This window comes from Marmota monax, unplaced genomic scaffold, assembly GCF_021218885.2.
Source record: "Marmota monax isolate L192 unplaced genomic scaffold, Marmota_monax_Labrador192_F-V1.1 WCK01_AAM20220418_F8-fsc00038, whole genome shotgun sequence".
Classification (NCBI taxonomy): domain Eukaryota; kingdom Metazoa; phylum Chordata; class Mammalia; order Rodentia; family Sciuridae; genus Marmota; species Marmota monax.
Window position 1 is genome coordinate 15,452,376 of NW_026692498.1, and position 19,858 is coordinate 15,472,233.

The window sequence follows — 19,858 nt, forward strand, 5'->3', positions numbered from 1 at the left end:
TGATATTTAAAACAAAACAAAACAAAACTCAATCATATTCGTTCACATTGATATGGATGTGAGAATGTTAGCAAAGAAGAGTATTTTTAAAACAATAAAAAATTTTCAGAGCTCACCTTAATATATGTTGAATATTTCTTTCTTCTACCAATCAACATGGAGAAATGGAGACTGGGTTTAATCTTTCATTTAAACTAGAAAAACGAAACCAAAACAAAACAAATGAAAACATATAAGATACATTTATTTTCAAAAAATGACACCAGGCAATAAAAGACAGTTTCTCTAAGTGATGAAAACCAAAGGAAGTGATTCCTGTGATATCTCCACCTTTTTGGCTTCAGAATGACTGAGGGATGCCTAAAAGAATACTGAGGGGAAGATACAAAGCTGAGAACCTGATAAAATAAATTAGCTAGAATTTGCAACAAAACAAAACAAAAACTAAAACCCCAAAATGCATCAAGCTTCAGAGAGATAGCTTGATTATTTTCAGGATAACTATCCTCAAGTAATCAACAGGTGACTGAATGGCACATGCAAATGGCATCCATCCAAAACTGAAGAAAACTCATCTAAACATTGAAAAGAACAGTGTCCAACACTCATAGACAATATGTCAGGGGGAATTAAGTATAGCACTCAAAAAAAAAAATAAAAGCTTATTTCAATAGAGCAGAATAAGTTGCCCTAGAATACTCACTACTCTAGACTCATCTAAGAAATCATGAAAGCAATATCCAAAAGGATTGTTTCCAATTAACTGTATACCACAACAAAGCTCAATAATGTTTATGAAAAAACAGAATTATTCAGGGTACAAAAATCAAAATCACAAAGTATGGGATGCATTTAATTATTTTTAAGCATATGAAGAATCTGGAAATTTTAAAGCATGCTGGGTAGAATAATCAATGAGAATGGACCAAGATAGCTCGGGATGCAGGTCAATAGAGAGTATTTTGCTAGCTTGCAAGAAATTCTAGCTGGTTTATTTTTATTAGTGACCAATAACTGACACACATTACTACTATCAAACAAAGACATTAAATTTCTATGACACTTTATTCTTCCAAATTTGTTAAGTAGAGACACAGATGATATTAGCAACAGAAATTGAACTGCTAAAGATCAATGTATAACGCCCAAGAAGAAAAGTGTTTATTAGTGTATTCACAGCAGTTTAAACACTGTAGAAGAAAGCATAAGCAAAGTTGTTGCTATAACAATGAAAATATCAAAGTGAAGGCCAAAAGAGCTAAAGAAATGGGGGAAAAGAAAGAAAGGAGAAACAACTTCAGGAAGCTAAGCACATTTATAAGTTACTTTCCTAACAAGATGATTAAAATAATTTAAAATGACAATTTCACAAATGTTAAAAATTTGCATGTATAAATATATCACAACAAATTTCACTTTCACATATATTCATCAAACACTTCAATTTAAAAATATAAATAAATAGAGGAAAGGCCAAGAAAGGATAACAGATTGAGTTAGTGTACTGTATTCTTGGTAATCAAAAATACTCTTGTAATTTTGGGATTCTGAATTGGTGAATATTCATGATGTGTGGAAAGCATGACACACACACTAAGATCACAATCACACAAAATGGGATGTTGTGTATATATAGGTATGACCTGGAGGGACATATCCAACTAAGCTGCTTGTGACTGGATGACTTTTTTTTTCCTTCTGTCTTCATTTTTTCTATAATCCAAATGTTAACATTCAAAAGAATAAAGCTATTTAAAAAAAGAAACAAATACTGCATTAAGAATTAAACATTCATTAAAAATAATCTCTCTGAGTTTATATAGTAGTGGGTAAAATACAATTTTGAAAAGTTGTTCAGTTTGACCAGTAAAGTATTTAAAATTAAGTGGCACCTAGTACTTTGACATGATATTTGCTACTAATTCCAGAAAGAGGTGTAATATTGAGATACAAAAAGTTCCTAGAAATGGTTTGAAGTAGCAAAACATCAGAATAGAGATAAATATCAAAGGGTATAAATAGAAAATGAATTACGTAAAATGCTACAATTAATGTATAAAATATGAAATAACATACTGTTTAAGAAAGTTTAAAATGATAGTCAATTCCATACATCAATATTGTCAGAAAAAAATACACAATTTTGGAATATATCTAGGTCCTAAGTCACAAACTTATTAGTACTTAAACTTTAATATGAATGTAGCCAAAAAAAGGGAACTAAAAACCTGATTTACAATAGTCATTTAACTGATTGACCATCCAGGTTTCTCCTATGTCAAGCTCCTATTATTTTTCTTCTTAAAAACACTGTACTTCTGAATAGTTTAAACAATCCATGATTATTTATTTGGAGTGGTAGAGTGGGACATTAATGTCAATACCAGCTTTTAACAGTAAAATCAAAATATTGCATTATTCTGCAGCATAATTTTCTAGAAAAAGTTTCTAGAAATAAAGGCGGTTTTTTTCCCTTGAGTATAAACATCACTATTACATTCCTAACACATGACAGCAGTGGGAAGAAGTTAAATCAATAACAGCCAAGTTTCAATAAGTTGTGTTTGATGCATGAAAGTTGTCCATGGGCTTTTTACATGCACCATGATTGGACATGCACAAAGTGAAAACTAACACTCAATATGTATGGAAGGTGCAGTGAAACATGGATATTCATTTACTCATGGAGATTTTGCATGTTAGTGCATCCAAAAAGAATAAAACATTAAAACATATAAGAATAGAAAGTGTAAATACAGCTTCATATAGAAACTTTTGGAGTTTTTAAAGACAGATGTGTTTTTTTAATCGGGAGACTGTTAATATTGAACTTCTTTCCATTTTACCAAGTATTCTTCTTTCCATTTTACCAACTCTTATCAAAGCCCATTTTATACACTTGTTCTTCAGGCTATAGATAAATGGATTCATCATGGGGCTCACAAAAAACTGCCACAATTCCCTTGCTCAACATATCACTCATTTGCTGGTCTCTGATACGTACAGAAGAGGGATCCATAGAACATAGTGACAGCTGTCAGGTAAGAGCCATAGGCAGAGAAGGTTTTTTTTTTTTTTTTTTTTTTTGTTGTTGTTGTTGTTTTTTTGCTATTCTCCTTTGGAATGTATCCTCATAATGGTGATGAATATGAAGATGTAGGAGATGAGGATAATGAGTAGGGAATCTGTGAGATTAACCTCTGAAGATTAGAACATGGTGGTTTGCTTTATGTGAGTGACAAAACATACTAACATTAAGAGAGGATAGAAATGATTGATGCTGTTGGGTCCACAAAAGGACAAGACAGAGGTCAATATCACCTGCCTCATGTCCACCACAGAAACCCAGGGGTAAGGAAAAATGAGTAGGAAGTTGCAAACTGACCCAGACATTTTGTTGCTATAATGTAGATTATGGAAGATTGTCGTGTATCTGTCATAGGCCAAGGCACCAAGCATGTAATAGTAAGGAAGAGAGTCACAAAATCAAAACACTGGGCCAAACAACCAGTGAAGGAATGGTTTTCTTTTTAGACAAGAACTTAGGAAGCTTCTGAGGGGAAACATTATTGGAATAAAAATTATCTCTGCATGCTACATGGGTCAGAAAAAGTACATGGGGGTTCACATGGACAATGAATCTGATTAGTAAAATGCTTTCCAAGTTCCCAGATGGAGTGATGAGGTAAATCAGGAGAAACACCATGAACAGAATGGGCTGCAGCTCTGCCAGCCTGCCCAGGTCCAGCAGGATGATCTCAATCACCTCAATGTCATTGTGTCCAGGTCTATCCTCATCATCACATTCTCTAACAGGAAAAAAAAAAGAGAGAGAGAGAGAGAATATATATACAATCTGAGAAGAACCCCAATCAACAAACACTGAAACAAACTGGAAAAGCCTCAAAAGATATCTGCAAGTGATTTGTGAAGCTGATTAAACCAGGCCATATTGGAGATTTTTTTTTTTTAAGTTCTTGCATGGTGTCTTTTTGCAGTTCCCACATGGACTCTGCTAATATATCAGTGATTTAATTTGCATATCAGTGTTGCTAATTGGGGTACAGAATCAGGACTCCTGATCCTCCATCATGGTTGCTGCCATAGTCTGATGAGGGAATGGGGCCAATAGGTACTCATGCATAAACTGGTTTTTAACATTGCCAGCTAAAGCAAATCTTCTATAAATTGGGGTGTGAATCTTTCTTGAGAGTATATCCTGTGCATTCAGCTTCTATTTCTTCCTCCTTTCTTACTTACTATTCCACAGCAATGAAAACCTACCTCCCTGATGCTTTGGGTTCTGTTCATTCCAGCTCCTTTGTTCCAAATCAACAACTGCTAATTTGGATTGTTTCTTTGCCTAAATATCCATGTCTGATCTTGCAAATCTCCTTTTATCTCACAACATTCCATTTTAATTCCATATTCCATGTTGATACTTTAATTTGTCTCATATTCTTTAACTCAAACTTTAAATCTGATCCATCAGGAAGTCATGTCATCTCTGTTATCTATCCTTTCTAAGGCAAAATTACCTCCTGTTTAAGCTCCTGCAATGATTTCTCTCCTTTCACAACTAAAATTCCATATTCTCCAACAGTGGCTAGTGGTAAGAGATAAAATGAATCACATCGTGATATTCACTTGGTAAAATAGTCCAAGTTTTACTATCATGCTTGGACTAATATCTACACTTTCTAGGGACCTATGCGATGTCTTCCTACCATGTCTCCTAACTCATCAAATTTTCTTCTCCTGTCATGTTGACCTTCTAGTTGTTCTGAGATTATCCTGAGCACACCTCACCACAGGGTCTTGGCATATGCAGTTATTCTGCCTAGAGTATTCTTTACCCAGATCTTTGAGTGTCTGGTTACCAACTATGCTTTAAAGAAATAAATAATAGCTTATTCTGAATCAAATATGAATGACCTTAGTTTAGGAATATAGATGCACCAAAATTGTGTATATGATTATGTATTTTTATATAACAGTGAAGGCCATAAATCAATACATTCCACAGATTTTTTGGTGGAGGCATTAAGTAGGTGGCCACACAGAGCAAGGGAATTTTTTTCTGATGGTTTCAAATGTTATGACATTTTGGATTTAGGGTCAATGAAGGATACAGGTCTTTTAAGCTTTAACAATATACTCTGTGAGATTTACCTAAAAGTTACAGGAATGTTCGGCTAGATGCAAAGGTTAAAAGTGAATAGTTTTCTTAAGGGCCTAAGATCATTTGGCTCTTTTCTCACCTCATTCCACCTCTCCACAGTCATGGTGTTCTACTTAGGTGAAACTTCTGCAGGACCTTTAATGCACATTAGGTTTCTTAGTAGAACTTCAGCTTCACAGACTCATTGCATACTTTTATTTAAATGACTCTTCTAGTGATACAGTCATCTAATTACTGACTTAGATGGTGAACAAGTGAAGCATAATTGAAGGCTCCTGGCTCTGAATCCAAAGCATGCTGTTCTCCTACATGTTGGATATGGATGTTGAGGCTGATCATGGCCCTGGAAAGAGAAGAGGGAGCAAGAATTATTCTGTTGCTCTCCTGTGTCTATATGTTATCAATTCAAAAGAAAGGAGCAGAAAAGCATGCCTAAGCCACACTGACAAACTCAAATTAACTGCAATACTCTTTGCAATTATAATATCTCATTTCTAAAGTCTTCAATTGAGTTCAGATGCAAAAATATGATGTTTCCCTGGCCTCGGAAGCTCTAACATTGGTGAACCCAGTAATATGCAGAATCTTCTTCTTTTATTAAGAGAGAGAGAAAGAATTTTTTAAAAATATTTATTTTTCAGTTTTCGGCAGACACAACATCTTTATTTTATGTGGTGCTAAGGATCTAACCCAGCACCCCTTGCATGCCAGGTGAGCGCGTTACCACTTGAGCCACATTCCCAGCCCTATCCTAAATCTTTAGCAACAAAAATATTACTATTATGCCTGCTATTACCTCTATTGCAATCTCAGTTGAGTAACTATTGGGACTCATTCTGGCCTAGGTCAGAGAGTTAGAACAAAATTCTGCTCAGATGGGTAAACTTAAGGGCACTAGTGAAAAATATTGAGAATAAAAGAAAAATTAAAGACAACCATTGAAGGAAATTGAAGGTACTGTGGCTAATGATAGGAAACACAATGCATTTCTAGTTATGAGTTATTATTTCTATTAAAAATATAAATATACAAGGTTCTAAATCAGCAAGTAACTAGCCCAGGTACATGACAAGTAAATCGAAATTTCTGTGCTTTCCAGATTTCACAACTTTCTCCGTATGCCATACAGTATTCTGTTTTACAGATTATAAATAAGAAAACTTTATATTTTCTGAAGTTAGTGAATATTAAGATGGCATGAACTAAAATGAATAATGAGCCCTATTGCTTCATCATCCTTGGGAGATTTGATTCTCTGGTGATTGTGGGAATTGAGCAAAGATCAAGTTCTTAATAAGTTGAGAATTTTCAGAATAGCAAGATTGGTGATAGATTATAATCAAATGGTTTTCTGTGTGATATAATTGGACCATAGGGATTAGAATACTCCCTTATAAACTCTTCAGATTCTTCATATGAATCCTGTCATTGTGAAACCACCCACCTTTTCAGGTAGGAGTAGACATATTTTAAATTTTGTATCCAGAAATAAACATTTAAATTGATATAAAATAAACTGAGCTAGATTCTAGTCTCATGAATTTGCAAATTAATTTATTAAAATGATGCTATTGTTCTCAGAACAAGGTACATATAAATAAATGTACAGTAGAATGTTGTTTCTGTAGGGTAAGAAAATGAGGCCAAAGAGAACATCAATTTCATCAATAATTATTGACTTTTCCCATTGGGAAGATACTGATCTAGATGTTAGTCTGTCTGATTGCTGATTAGATACAATTCTTGGCCCTAAAGAGTTTGTGCTTTGAGGCTGGATTTTATACTAGAATATTCTTTCCTCATTCATCATAATACCCGTAGGCATAGATTTTTTTAATGCTTTTACATGCCAGACATATCTTGAAATTATATAATTACCTCCCATAGAAGCAATCACTGTTACTAACCAAATTTCATCAATACCATAATTGAGGCACAGAGAGATTAATAATTTCCTGGAGGCCACACAACTAGGAAGCAGAGAAACATTGTGCATCCACAATGTGGTAATGCAAACTTCCTGTAACTGCTACTTGGTTGACTTTCAATAATTAAACAGCACTGCTCTCTCTTGCTTCATGCAAGAGAAGCAAATTAATGGGTGGTATTAAGTAAAATTTATGATTCCTTCTAAGTTCACCAATTTACTTTATAATTATAAGCATTGTGTATTATAATGTCTGTAACTCTTGTTTGAGAAATAGCCACTTTGGGTTTAAAATCCATATTGATTATTTAAGGTTAGTTAAAAGATACACTTAATGAAGGCTACTTCTTCAAATTTATCTTTCTACTTTAAACTGAGCCATGAAAACATGCCAAGGAGACAATACCTTTATTCAAGCTGAAGACTAGTGGTTTAGATTCTTTCTGGGACTGAGAAGTAGCAGGAAGCATTCTCATGACAGAGTCTCAGAATAATGTCAATGTCAGGAGGGCAAAGCCTGGGATGCCTCCAGAGCCACTTATGCTGCTTGTAAATGCTTTTCTCTGAGTTTTCCTGACAGAAATCATGGAGGATGTTGGGTACTTTTTCTTAAAAGGAAAGCTTTTTACTATAAAGTACTCTGTTAAGCTATCTAGAATGCTTACTGCTTGAATGACTTAAATTCTTCAAAGTAAAGAATAAATAGATATGTTAATTGTTTTCAATATTGATTAACATTTCAATAAAGACATGAAAAACACCTTTCAGCAACAAATATCTGTTTACCTCTTTGGCAATTATTGTGATAAAAATCAGTGGGACCTTGTGTGCCTAAAAGAATAATAAAGGTTTAGTTTAAATATAATTAAAATTCAATAATTTAAATATTTCATTCTGTTAGATGACAGTTTTGCATCTTCTTACCCTGGCCCTTAAGTTCAAAGTTCTCATGTGTGGAATAGGATAATGCAATGAGCAAAAATACTTAAAAGTCAACTTAAAGAAGTGCTTTGCAAAGTGACCTGTTTCCATCATGAAACTGAAGTTACTAAACTAAAGTCATATAACATAAACTCAACTGAGTACACATCATCAAAGGAGAATATTAGTTTTCCATGATGGTCTTCATGGTCAATTCTATCTTGCCTAAATGTTAGAAGATACACTTTATGATATGCAAAGTATGCTCTCAGTTATATAATAATTAATATTGCTATTATTTCTCTATGATGTAAAGTATGAATAGTTTATGTTTTAAGGTAACTATAATATGTTTGTTATAGCATTTACAATTTTTTTTTGCAAGAAATAGAATGAGGCAAAATTATAGCAAACCAATACTCTCGAATTTCATTTATCTTTCTTTGCTTTATTGTCTCCCCTACCATCCTACCATAGCCTATTAATACATTATGTTTTTACTTACATGCTTCATTATGAGTCTTTAATACTGCCAATATAGTTGTGTGCAGAATCAAATGAATAATGTTCATGTGCTGTATATATCTTGTTTTTTTTTTTTTTTTCAAAATAGCTGTTTTATTTTATTTTATTTTTTTTTTTTTCTTTCAGGTCAAGAGAAGAATGTCTTTCTAATAGCTGTTTGTTTTCTTCCAGGTCAAGAGAAGAATGTCTTTCTGACTCTTTACTCTTTTCTGAAGACCTTACTTCGTTATGTCAACCCACTTTTCATAACCTTCCTTTGTTGGAAGGGAACCATAGTTATATCTGCAAGACCACTTTTGCCATATAAGGTAACATAATCAAGTTATTATTTTTTTCTTTTTTTCTTTTTTTTATTGGTTGATCAAAACATTACAAAGCTCTTGACATATCATATTTCATGCATTAGATTCAAGTTGGTTATGAACTCCCAATTTTACCCCAAATACAGATTGCAGAATCACATTGGTTACACATCCACATTTTTACATAATGCCCTATTAGTAACTGTTGTATTCTGTTACCTTTCCTATCATCAACTATCCCCCCTCCCCTCCCCTCCCATCTTCTCTCTCTACCCCATCTACTGTAATTCATTTCTCTCCTTGTTTATTTTCCCATTCCCCTCACTACCTCTTATATGTAATTTTGTATAACAATGAGGGTCTCCCTCCATTACCATGCAATTTCCCTTTTCTCTCCCTTTGCCTCCCACCTCATGTCTCTGTTTAATGTTAATCTTTTCTTCCTGCTCTTCCTCCCTGCTCTGTTCTTAGTTGCTCTCATTATATCAAAGAAGACATTTGTTATTTGTTTTTTAGGGATTGGCTAGCTTCACTAAGCATAATCTGCTCTAGTGCCATCCATTTCCCTGCAAATTCCATGATTTTGTCATTTTTTAGTGCTGCGTAATGCTCCGTGGTGTATAAATGCCACATTATTTTTATCCATTCATCTATTGAAGGGCATCTGGGTTGGTTCCACAGTCTAGCAATTGTGAATTGTGCTGCTATGAACATCGATGTGGCAGTATCCCTGTAGTACGCTCTTTTAAGGTCTTCAGGGAATAGTCTGAGAAGGGCAATAGCTGGGTCAAATGGTGGTTCCATTCCCAGCTTTCCCAGAAATCTCCATACTGCTTTCCAAATTAGCTGCACCAATTTGCAGTCCCACCAGCAATGTACAAGAGTACCCTTTTCCCCACATCCTCGCCAGCACTTGTTGTTTGACTTCATAATGGCTGACAATCTTACTGGAGTGAGATGGTATCTTAGGGTGGTTTTGATTTGCATTTCTCTGACTGCTAGAGATGGTGAGCATTTTTTCATGTACTTGTTGAGTGATTGTATGTCGTCCTCTGAGAAGTGTCTGTTCAGGTCCTTGGCCCATTTGTTGACTGGGTTATTTGTTATATTATTGTCTAATTTTTTGAGTTCTTTGTATACTCTGGATATTAGGGCTCTATCTGAATTGTGAGGAGTAAAAATTTGTTCCCATGATGTAGGCTCCCTATTTACCTCTCTTATTGTTTCTCTTACTGAGAAAAAACTTTTCAGTTTCAGATTTACTTTTGTGGCAGGTAGAGTGGTCCACACCTGTAATCCAGTCAACTCGAGAGGCTGAGACAGGGGAATTCCAAGTTCAAGGCCATCCTGGGAAACTTAGAGAAATACTTGGAAATTTTGTGTGGCTTAGATTTGGGAAAAAAAGAGACTGAAAATGCAGCTCAATGATAAAGCAGCCCTAAGACTAAAAAAAAAACAAAAAAAAAAACAGACTTACTTTTGATATTTTGAATTTTGTTGCCCCCCAAACAATTATATTTTTCCAGCTGGGCAAAAAGGAAAAATTTGATGTTATAAAGACCACCTGAGGAGACTAGATGGAAAAGGTTACCATATATTACATGCTAAAAGGACAGTTTTAAATTGATCTTGGGTTCAGAGGGTGAAGGAAACAAATTCTAGTTCTAGAAGGATGTGCATGATCACTCAGTTTCACTTTTCTTAAGTTCATTAAACTGTGAAAAGGTACATAAGTTTCAATGGCTGGCATTTTGATACCATATCCAAAGTGTATGATAAACAAAGAATTAAAGTTTTGGAGAAGCAACATTCATACACACACATTCAAGGAAATTGTAGATGAACAGATATCACAAAGACATGAAAAATTATAAAGTCTCCTCAAATATGAAAAGACCTGCAGAAAGCTCTGGGAGAGACCTATTTAAAAATCTGACTGTGGAGCTCCATAACACTTTAATTTAACACATCAGTCACATGGTTATTGGGTTTTCTTCTTATGGCACATGCCAAAGATAGAGAGAAGAGAGAATTATCAGATATGAAGGAAGTCTCATATGAAAAAAGACAGAAACAATTTTAATTCCTTTTCTTTAGGCCTTATTTAGAGCCAAGAAAACAGAATGTTGAAGAAAAACCACACAGTGGTGGCTGAGTTTATCCTGCTGGGACTGACAGATCGAGCAGAGCTGCAGCCTGTCCTTTTTGTGGTGTTCTTAGTCATCTACCTCATCACAGTAACCGGCAATGGGACCATGATTTTCTTAATCAGAGCTGACTCAAAGCTTCACACCCCAATGTACTTCTTCCTCAGCCACCTGTCCTTTGTAGATCTCTGTTATGCCATGAACATCACCCCTCAGATGCTGGTTAACTTCCTGTCCAAGAGAAAAACCATTTCCTTCACTGGTTGCTTTATACAATTCCACTTTTTCATTGCTCTGGTGATCACAGACTATTATATGCTCACAGTGATGGTCTATGACTGCTACATGGCCATCTGCAAGCCCTTGCTATATGGTAGCAAGATGTCCAGGCGTGTGTGTCTCTCTCTTGTGGCGGCTACTTATGTTTATGGGTTTGCAAATGGTCTGGCCCAGACCATCCTGATGCTTCGTCTGTCCTTCTGTGGACCCAATGAGATTAATCACTTTTATTGTGCAGACCCCCCTCTCCTGGTGCTGGCCTGCTCAGATACCTATGTCAAAGAGACTACCATGTTTGTGGGGGCTGGATCCAACCTCACCTGCTCCCTCACCATCATCCTCATCTCCTATGTTTTCATCTTTGCTGCCATTCTTCGAATCCGCTCTGCTGAGGGCAGGAAGAAGGCCTTCTCTACCTGTGGGTCCCACCTGACGGCCGTCACAGTTTTTTATGGAACATTGTTCTGTATGTACCTGCGACCCCCTTCTGAGACATCTGTGGAACAGGGGAAAATTGTGGCTGTATTTTACATCTTTGTGAGTCCCATGTTAAACCCTTTGATCTACAGCCTGAGGAACAAAGATGTTAAAATGGCAATAATGAAAGTTATCAAAAAGTAATTGTTTGGTTAATAAGCTGGTGTAATATATTTTTATTATGTGACCAATTTATGAGCACTTTAAGAAATTATTTTGTGTTGATTATTTTTGCTCTCTTATAATTCACATGCAAAAGTTTAAGAATATGTTATTCTCTAGGGTTTAGTTGTATTTTTTGATAAAAAGCATAGAAAGTGAATGTCAAACCAGTACCATTTATAATGCTTTATAAAGTCATTAAAGAACTGAAAATGTCATCCATGGTACTCCCACTGTTAGAAAGTTGTAGAAGATGAAATGAAGAAATTCGGTAGTATGTAATTAATCTTATTTTTCCACGTGTACAGATTGCAGGATCACATTGGTTATACAGCCATGTTTATACATAGGGCCATACTAGTGTCTAAGATTACGTACCCCATTTGAATCAAATATATGATATTTCAAGATCATTGTAATGTTTTGAGCAACTAATAAAAAATTTAAAAAAAAAGCAATTCGGTAGTTACGCCAATTCATCAAATTTTTATGGATCTTAATGTCCATATATCTTCCACCAAAACAACTGTATTAGTTGTGTTTATTTCTTTAATTCATATTATATGGTAATTAATATCTTTTGGGCATATCTCAGATAATTATTCTAAGAAATATCTTTAAACGATTTTTCTGATCCATTGGAGTTCACGCTCATGAGATTAATGGTGGAAATATCCAGAGGATTGTGGGTTGTGTGGGTGGTGCTGGAAATTGTAGAGAGTACTTGCATGGCAGACAAGAGCTCTGCCACTGAGCCACAACCAAGCCTTGGTTCATGGTTTTTCTTATGCATATGCATTCCTATTTATCATTGACCTGTCCTCTCCTCTTTCTTTTTCATTGCCTATTATTTTCTACATAGAGATTTTGTTTTATGTCCTAGGCACATAATATATGGATTTTATATGCATTTGTAAAATTCACAATAAGGGATAACTTTCATTTATTCATTGCTTATTCAAATTTCTCTCATGACAAATCTATATTATTTGCTTTCCTTGTGTTAAAACTGTAAAGTTTATATTTTTAATTTTAGACTTCTTTGTAAAGATATACATCGTTTATTTCTATGCCCCTATGTAATATCTGTTTTCATTTTTCTCTGTTTTTAATGTCATATTTTTGAAATGCTAAGATTTTATTATTTTTACATATTGTTAAATGATTTACATTTCACTCTGTTTTGTCGTTCTTTCCTCTTAGGAAATTAAACTGTTTTTGACAGATGAATAAGTTGATATTTACCTGTATTATTACTAATCATTAGGACTTAACTTATTAAATTCCATAATAAACTGTTTTTAGGCTATAACCAAAAATAGAAAGTAATTTAAAACCCTCCTCTGTTGGCACAACTAATCATTAAATCTTTACATGTCGTATTTGTTTTGGATGCTCACATATTCCCTACATAATTTTCTGCTTCTTTCCCCATTTCCTACAGTAGAAACTAATAAGAATTTAATGCTTCTAATATATTTGTAAAGTTACATCATTTTCCAAGTGTGTATATATCTACAGAATTAATTAGTATTAATTTGGCTAAATTTAAATTGATAGAAATGAAATCACTTTACATATTTTGTGTAATTCATGTAATTTTTTAGTAACATTGGTTTTGTTTTTCAATGTTAATTCATGCAGCAGTGATTTTTATTAACAAAGGCTATGCCAGTATATAAATGTGTCATGATACATGCATCTATTCAACTACCAATGGACAATTATATTTTCCAAATATTTTTCATATTTCCTGAGAATATGGAAAACAAGTGATAACATTGCTTGTAGAATTCTCAAATATGTACCAGTGAGAATGTCTCATGAAGTTTGGTTACTTCTGGGTCATAAAATATAAACATCTTTAAATTTACTACATATTTTCACTTTGTCAGTTTGCACACCTGCCAACTCTCCGTGAATGTTCTCTTTTTTCCACATTCCTGCCAACACAAGGTTGTCAGACTGAAATTTTTCCTAGTATGACGAATGTAAAGTGCATTTTAATTTCTTCTTTAAGGTTGAGTCATCACTACAAATGAAATTAAGTGTTTTCATGTGTATTGACATTAATAGAAGATTTCTCTCCTCTTTTCAGTTTTTTTGGCCACATTCTTTATGTACATTTCTGCTGAATTATTTTATATTTATTTCATCCATTTGTAATAACTCCTATGTATTCTGTACTAGGTCCAAATTTTTGGTGTTATATGCATTACAAACATCTTCAGCCTGTTTATACCTTGTGTTTTATCTTTTTGCATGACATATTTAGTGGTTGACTATTATAGTTCTGTTTTGTATTGTTTTGTTTATTAAGGTGCAGTGATCCAACAGAGATGTATGGCTGCTAGAAAAGTGCTTTGCCACTTGCCGACTTCTTCAGCTCAACATTTCAAATTTAACCGCATTCTCATTGTACTCTCTATCTTATCTAAACAATTATTTTTTATAAGTATATTCCCTGCATTTTCATCCAGTGCTTTCGGGTTTTGCTCTTGCATATTAAACACTTTATTTCTCTTAGTATTGCCAGATTTTCAGAATAAAATAAAATACCACTTAAAATTAATAACATATTTTCTACTTTTTGAATACCTCTTACTTACCTAATTAGTTTTGAGAGCCAAATGTGCCTTATGAGAAGCTTTTAATATTCAGATCAGTCTGCTTATGTGATCTTTATTCTTGGATCAATATGTTATCCCCTTCATCAATAAAAATTATCTTAATATAAGTAGTTTAAGACCACTTGTCTAGAAGTTTGCATTATAGCATTTAAAAAGTATCCCTGAGAGAAATTATCTTTAAAATATATGCAAACATCTGTACCCTGACTCAAGTCAAAATCCATCATGTGGTCGAAAGGCTTATCAAACCTACTTTCATGCAGCGCTGGTGTTGAAGTGAAAGGGAAAGGAAAACAAATTTAGTTGTGGCACATATTTAGTGCTGTATCTACTAAAAACATCTGGTGGCTTAAGATATTTCAGAATTTATAGTGTTTTGCAAATATCAAACTTCAAAAGAAAAAAGGCGAGATGCTTAAATATAGTTTGGAAGACCAGATTATATTGTTCTATTTTATGCATGTATAAATGTGTAACAATGAGTCCAACTATTAGAGACTATTAGGTATAATTATAACACACCAATTTTAAAGAGAGAAGGCTGATGTGTTCCCTTGAATCCAGAAGCAGAGTTTCCTATTGTTGTGGAATTCACTTATCATGTCTTAATCCTGCCACAGTGGATTCCTTATGCCATGTGCATCTTCACTGGAACTATATATATCTTAAAATGGGAAAGAGAAAAATCCCACTCCCCCCAAACCATTGAATAAAATAAAAGAAAATTAATAAATAACATTACTTCTGTTGGACATTTGTTAAGGTCAGAAGATAAAATTTAATATCACTGATTCCCAAACTTCATTTATAAATTAAGAATAATTTAACATCGTTCAATTTCCTGTAAATAACGTAAGAGGGATGATGTTTGACATGTCTTTTTTTTAGAGAGAGAGAGAGAGAGAGAGGGAATTTTTTAAATATTTATTTTTTAGTTTTCGGTGGACACACATCTTTATTTTATTTTTATGAGGTGCTGAGGGTCGAACCCAGCACCTCACGCATACCAGGCGAGCGCACTACCACTTGAGCCACATCCCCAGACCCTGACATGCCTTTTTAAATGCAATACAAATGCTATCTTATTCTGTTTCATTGAATTAAATTTAAATTATGTACACAATGGAAGAAGCAGAATCATAAAAGCAATACAAATTGGATTCTTTATACACACATATACATACATAGAATATATATGTATTACAGAATATGATTCCATTTATGACAGTTCATATGTATGTTATATATCTACACACATATAGCAGTATTAGGTAGATATTATGTACATATCATATAGATATATAATGTACACATAATGTACACATTATGACTGCATTTCTGAACTTAAGGAAACCTCACTTAAAAATTGAGAATACAGGCAAGATTCAAGAAATAAGTCAAAGGAGGTGAAGGGGCAGGGGCTAATGGAAAAAAACAAAAACAACTAAACAAACCAAGAAGCCAACAAAACAAAAAATACTTCTACTCTTCTGGCCAAAGAAGCTAGGGAAATGATTATTGTCACGCTGAGATTTAGAACAAGAAGAAAATCCCTTGCAACCTTCTTCCCCAGGATACAGCCAGTTAGAATTTTCTTAGATGGCTGTGTTCACTCTTATTCATACTGACGCAGGGGAGTTTGAGAAAGAGATAGGACTCTTCTCTGTCCTCTCCACATTTCATTGCTTGCTGATTGGCCAATACCAATTTTAAACTCTATACCAAAGGAGCTTTGCTGATGATGTCCTTAATTTCAAATACATAAAATAAAGTAGAGAAAAATAGACAAGGCCCTTAATGGAAGAAGAGGGGTAAAGGGAGGATCCCCCACACACCTGTATTGTCTGGAAATGCACAATGTTCCTATGGCTATGAAATATTAATTCAATTTAAAGAGATAAAGACATAAGGCCAGATCTGTCAATAGATAATTCAGGAAAAGTAAATTATTTTCCAAGGTTTTCCAAACTCCAAAACTTTCTCCTTATACTACATACCATTCTATTTTGTAGGTTATAGACAGGAGAACTTAATATTTCCCTAAATAAAACAAATATTAAAACACTCACCATAAACTAAAATACGTAATTCCCCTGGCTCCACTATTCTTGGGAGATTTTATTCCCTAATGAAGTGGGGAGTTGGAAAAATTAAAGATCTTAATGAGTTTAAGCTTTCCAGAATGACAGAATTGTGATTTTTTCATAATCTAGATAAATTTCTGTGAGAAATAATTGAACCATAGAGATTTGGTCCCTATGAGGTGATTTTATTATAAGCTATTCAGTTTGTTAACATCAATGCTGTTGATGTGAAATCACTCTCCATTTTGAGGTAGGATTAGGCTTGTTTCTTTTAAAGTTTTTAATCCAGAAATAAACATACCAATTGATAAAAATAAATTGGGCTGAATCCTAATTTCATGAATTAGCTAACTAATCTATTTCAAGATTACTCTTCTTCCTAAAGTGAGATACTTACTAAGAAATGTATATTTGAGTAAGGGTTTATAGTATTAAAATGCCTTAAAAGGTGTATTTCATGAAGGTGCCTTCTTTCAATTTATTTTTCTCACTCAAATTGAGTTATGACCACATGCCAAGAAGATACTACCTTCATTAAAACCAAAAGGAAATGGGTTAGATACTGTGGGAGGCAGAGCAGTGGCAGAAAACATGAGAGAACTTCAGGGTAATGTGAATTTCAAGAGTGCAAAGCCTAAAACGCCCTTAGCTCCACTGATGTCCATTGTAAATGCTGCTCTCTGAGATTGCTGACTTAAACCATCTAGGATGTTTGGTGCATTCTCTTGAAACGAAGGCTAATTTTCTAAAATACTCTGTTAAATTATCTAGCATGCCAATATTTTGCTTGCATTATCGCATTTCCCATAGCAAAATATGAATAGAGATGCTAATTCTTTTGAATATTTATTAGCATTCCATAAATATAGAGAATAAAAGTATCATTCCATCACCAAAAGTGCATTTGTCTCTTTGACAATTGTTTTAGTAAAATTCACTTGGACCTTATGGGCTTAAAAGAAGAAAAACATAAAATATTTTGAATTTCCATTGAGATAGGTGAGTTCTGCCTCTTTCTCTAGCCAATTGTCCAAAGAACACTTCAGTGTTAAATTTATATGTTTTCTTGCAGCTTAACTTTTTTTCCATCATTGTTTTTTTTCAGCTTCTTAAAAGGAGTCATTTTACCATGATCACATGTAGGTATGTGTCATTAAAGAAGGATGTGGGTTTTCCATGGTTGTTCTCCATGGTCCCTGCTATTCTCCCCAAATGTGGGGAGATGTACTTCATGATATTTTAAGTGCTCTCCCATTTGTATAATTATTATGATTATTATTTGACTATGATGCAAATAATATATATTTTATGCTTTGAGGGAGCTGCATTGAATTTGTGATATAGCATTTTTAACCATTTATCCAGAAGTTAGAATAAGGAAGAATGACAGCAAATAGTTATGGTATAGGGATTACTCGTTCAGTTTTTCATCATTATTCTTCTTCTACCTTACCGTAGCCCCTTGTTGCAATGTTTTCCTCAAAACAACTGCATCATGAATATTTAATACCCTCAACATATGTGTATGTAAATGTGTGCTGTTTATGAATTTATAGAAAGATATTTATACATATTCTGTATACACTCAGATGACTGAGATTTATCTTTTCCACTTTAACCTATTCTATTAACCTATTCAACACCCTGCTTCATTTCCCTAAGTTCATTTAGCTGTGGAAAACCTACATAAGTTTCAATGGTAGATAATTTAGAAACTTCACCCAAAGCTATATAATAAGAAAAAGGATTGTGGTTTCAAGGAAAATTATCTTTTGCTACCCTATGTTCCAGAATATTTTGAGTGAATAAATATGAAAAACAATTGCCAAAGATAGGGCCTCTTTAAACATAAAAAGACATGATAAGAGAAATTCATAAATCCATTTAAAATATGAATGTCTGTTTTATATATATATATATATATATATATATTTATGTGTGGAGTCTCATATTAATTTACATGTTTCAAATATTGAACACATGCTATACTGGCTTTTCCTTTGTGGCACATGAATGTGTAAGCCTGAAATAAGGGGAAGAATTATCAGATGGCATGATGGAAGTAACTTATATATGACAAAATTCAGATGCATTTTCCTTTCCTGTCCTTTAGAACTTATTTGCAATCAAGAAAAGATAATGTTAAAGAAAAACTACACCGTGGTGACTGAGTTTATTCTGCTGGGACTCACAGATCGAGCAGAGCTGCAGCCTGTCCTTTTTGTGGTGTTTTTAGTCATCTACCTTATCACAGTAATTGGCAATGTGACAATGATTTTCTTAATCAGAGCTGACTCAAAGCTTCACACCCCAATGTACTTCTTCCTCAGCCACCTGTCCTTTGTAGATCTCTGTTATGCCACTACTGTTGCTCCTCAGATGCTGGTTAACTTCTTGTCCAAGAGAAAAACCATTTCCTTCATTGGCTGCATAATACAATTCCATTTTTTCATTGCCCTGGTGATAACTGATTATTATATGCTTGCAGTGATGGCTTATGACCGCTACATGGCCATCTGCAAGCCCTTGTTATACAGTAGCAAAATGTCCAGGCGTGTGTGTCTCTCTCTTGTTGTTGCTGATTATGTTTATGGCTTTGCAAATGGCCTGGTGCAGACCATCCTGATGCTTCATCTGTCCTTTTGTGGACCCAATGAGATTAATCACTTTTATTGTGCAGATCCCCCTTTAATGGTGCTAGCCTGCTCAGATACCTATGCCAAGAGAATGGCCATGTTTGTGGTGGCTGGGTCCAACCTCACCTGCTCTCTCACCATCATCCTCATCTCCTACATTTTCATCTTTGCTGCCATTCTTCGAATCCGCTCTGCTGAGGGCAGGCAGAAGGCCTTCTCTACCTGTGGGTCCCATCTCACTGCTGTCACTATATTTTATGGGACATTGTTCTGCATGCACCTGCGGGCCCCTTCTGAGACATCTGTAGAGCAAGGGAAAATTGTGGCTGTATTTTATATCTTTGTGAGTCCCATGCTAAACCCTATGATCTATAGCCTGAGGAACAAAGATGTTAAAATAGCAATAAGAAAAGTTTTTAAAAAAGAATTGTTTGCTAAATAAACATGTCAAAGCTACATGAGATTTCTTTATTATCCAATTTGTGAGTACTTTAATAAATCATTTTCTTTCACTGATTTTTCTTTGTCTCTTTCAATTCATATATAGAATTATAAGTATGGAGGCCAGGCAATGGTGGAACACACC

At 34.2% G+C, this 19,858-nt stretch overlaps 2 protein-coding genes across 2 annotated transcripts; both read left to right on the top strand.

Annotated features, from left to right (window-relative positions):
• Positions 1-10,980: 10,980 nt before the first annotated feature.
• Positions 10,981-11,904, top strand: LOC124092916 (olfactory receptor 5M5-like). The gene has a single exon (XM_046444844.1). The coding sequence runs from the start codon at positions 10,981-10,983 to the stop codon at positions 11,902-11,904; it is 924 nt and encodes a 307-aa protein (XP_046300800.1).
• Positions 11,905-18,775: 6,871 nt separating this feature from the next.
• Positions 18,776-19,714, top strand: LOC124092839 (olfactory receptor 5M5-like). Its single transcript, XM_046444648.1, has one exon. It carries the CDS (start codon positions 18,776-18,778, stop codon positions 19,712-19,714), a length of 939 nt encoding a protein of 312 aa, XP_046300604.1.
• Positions 19,715-19,858: the final 144 nt, after the last annotated feature.

Coding starts and splice junctions, on each gene's coding strand:
- LOC124092916 (XM_046444844.1), top strand. CDS start 10,981: ATGTTGAAGAAAAACCACACAGTGGTGGCTGAGTTTATCCTGCTGGGA.
- LOC124092839 (XM_046444648.1), top strand. CDS start 18,776: ATGTTAAAGAAAAACTACACCGTGGTGACTGAGTTTATTCTGCTGGGA.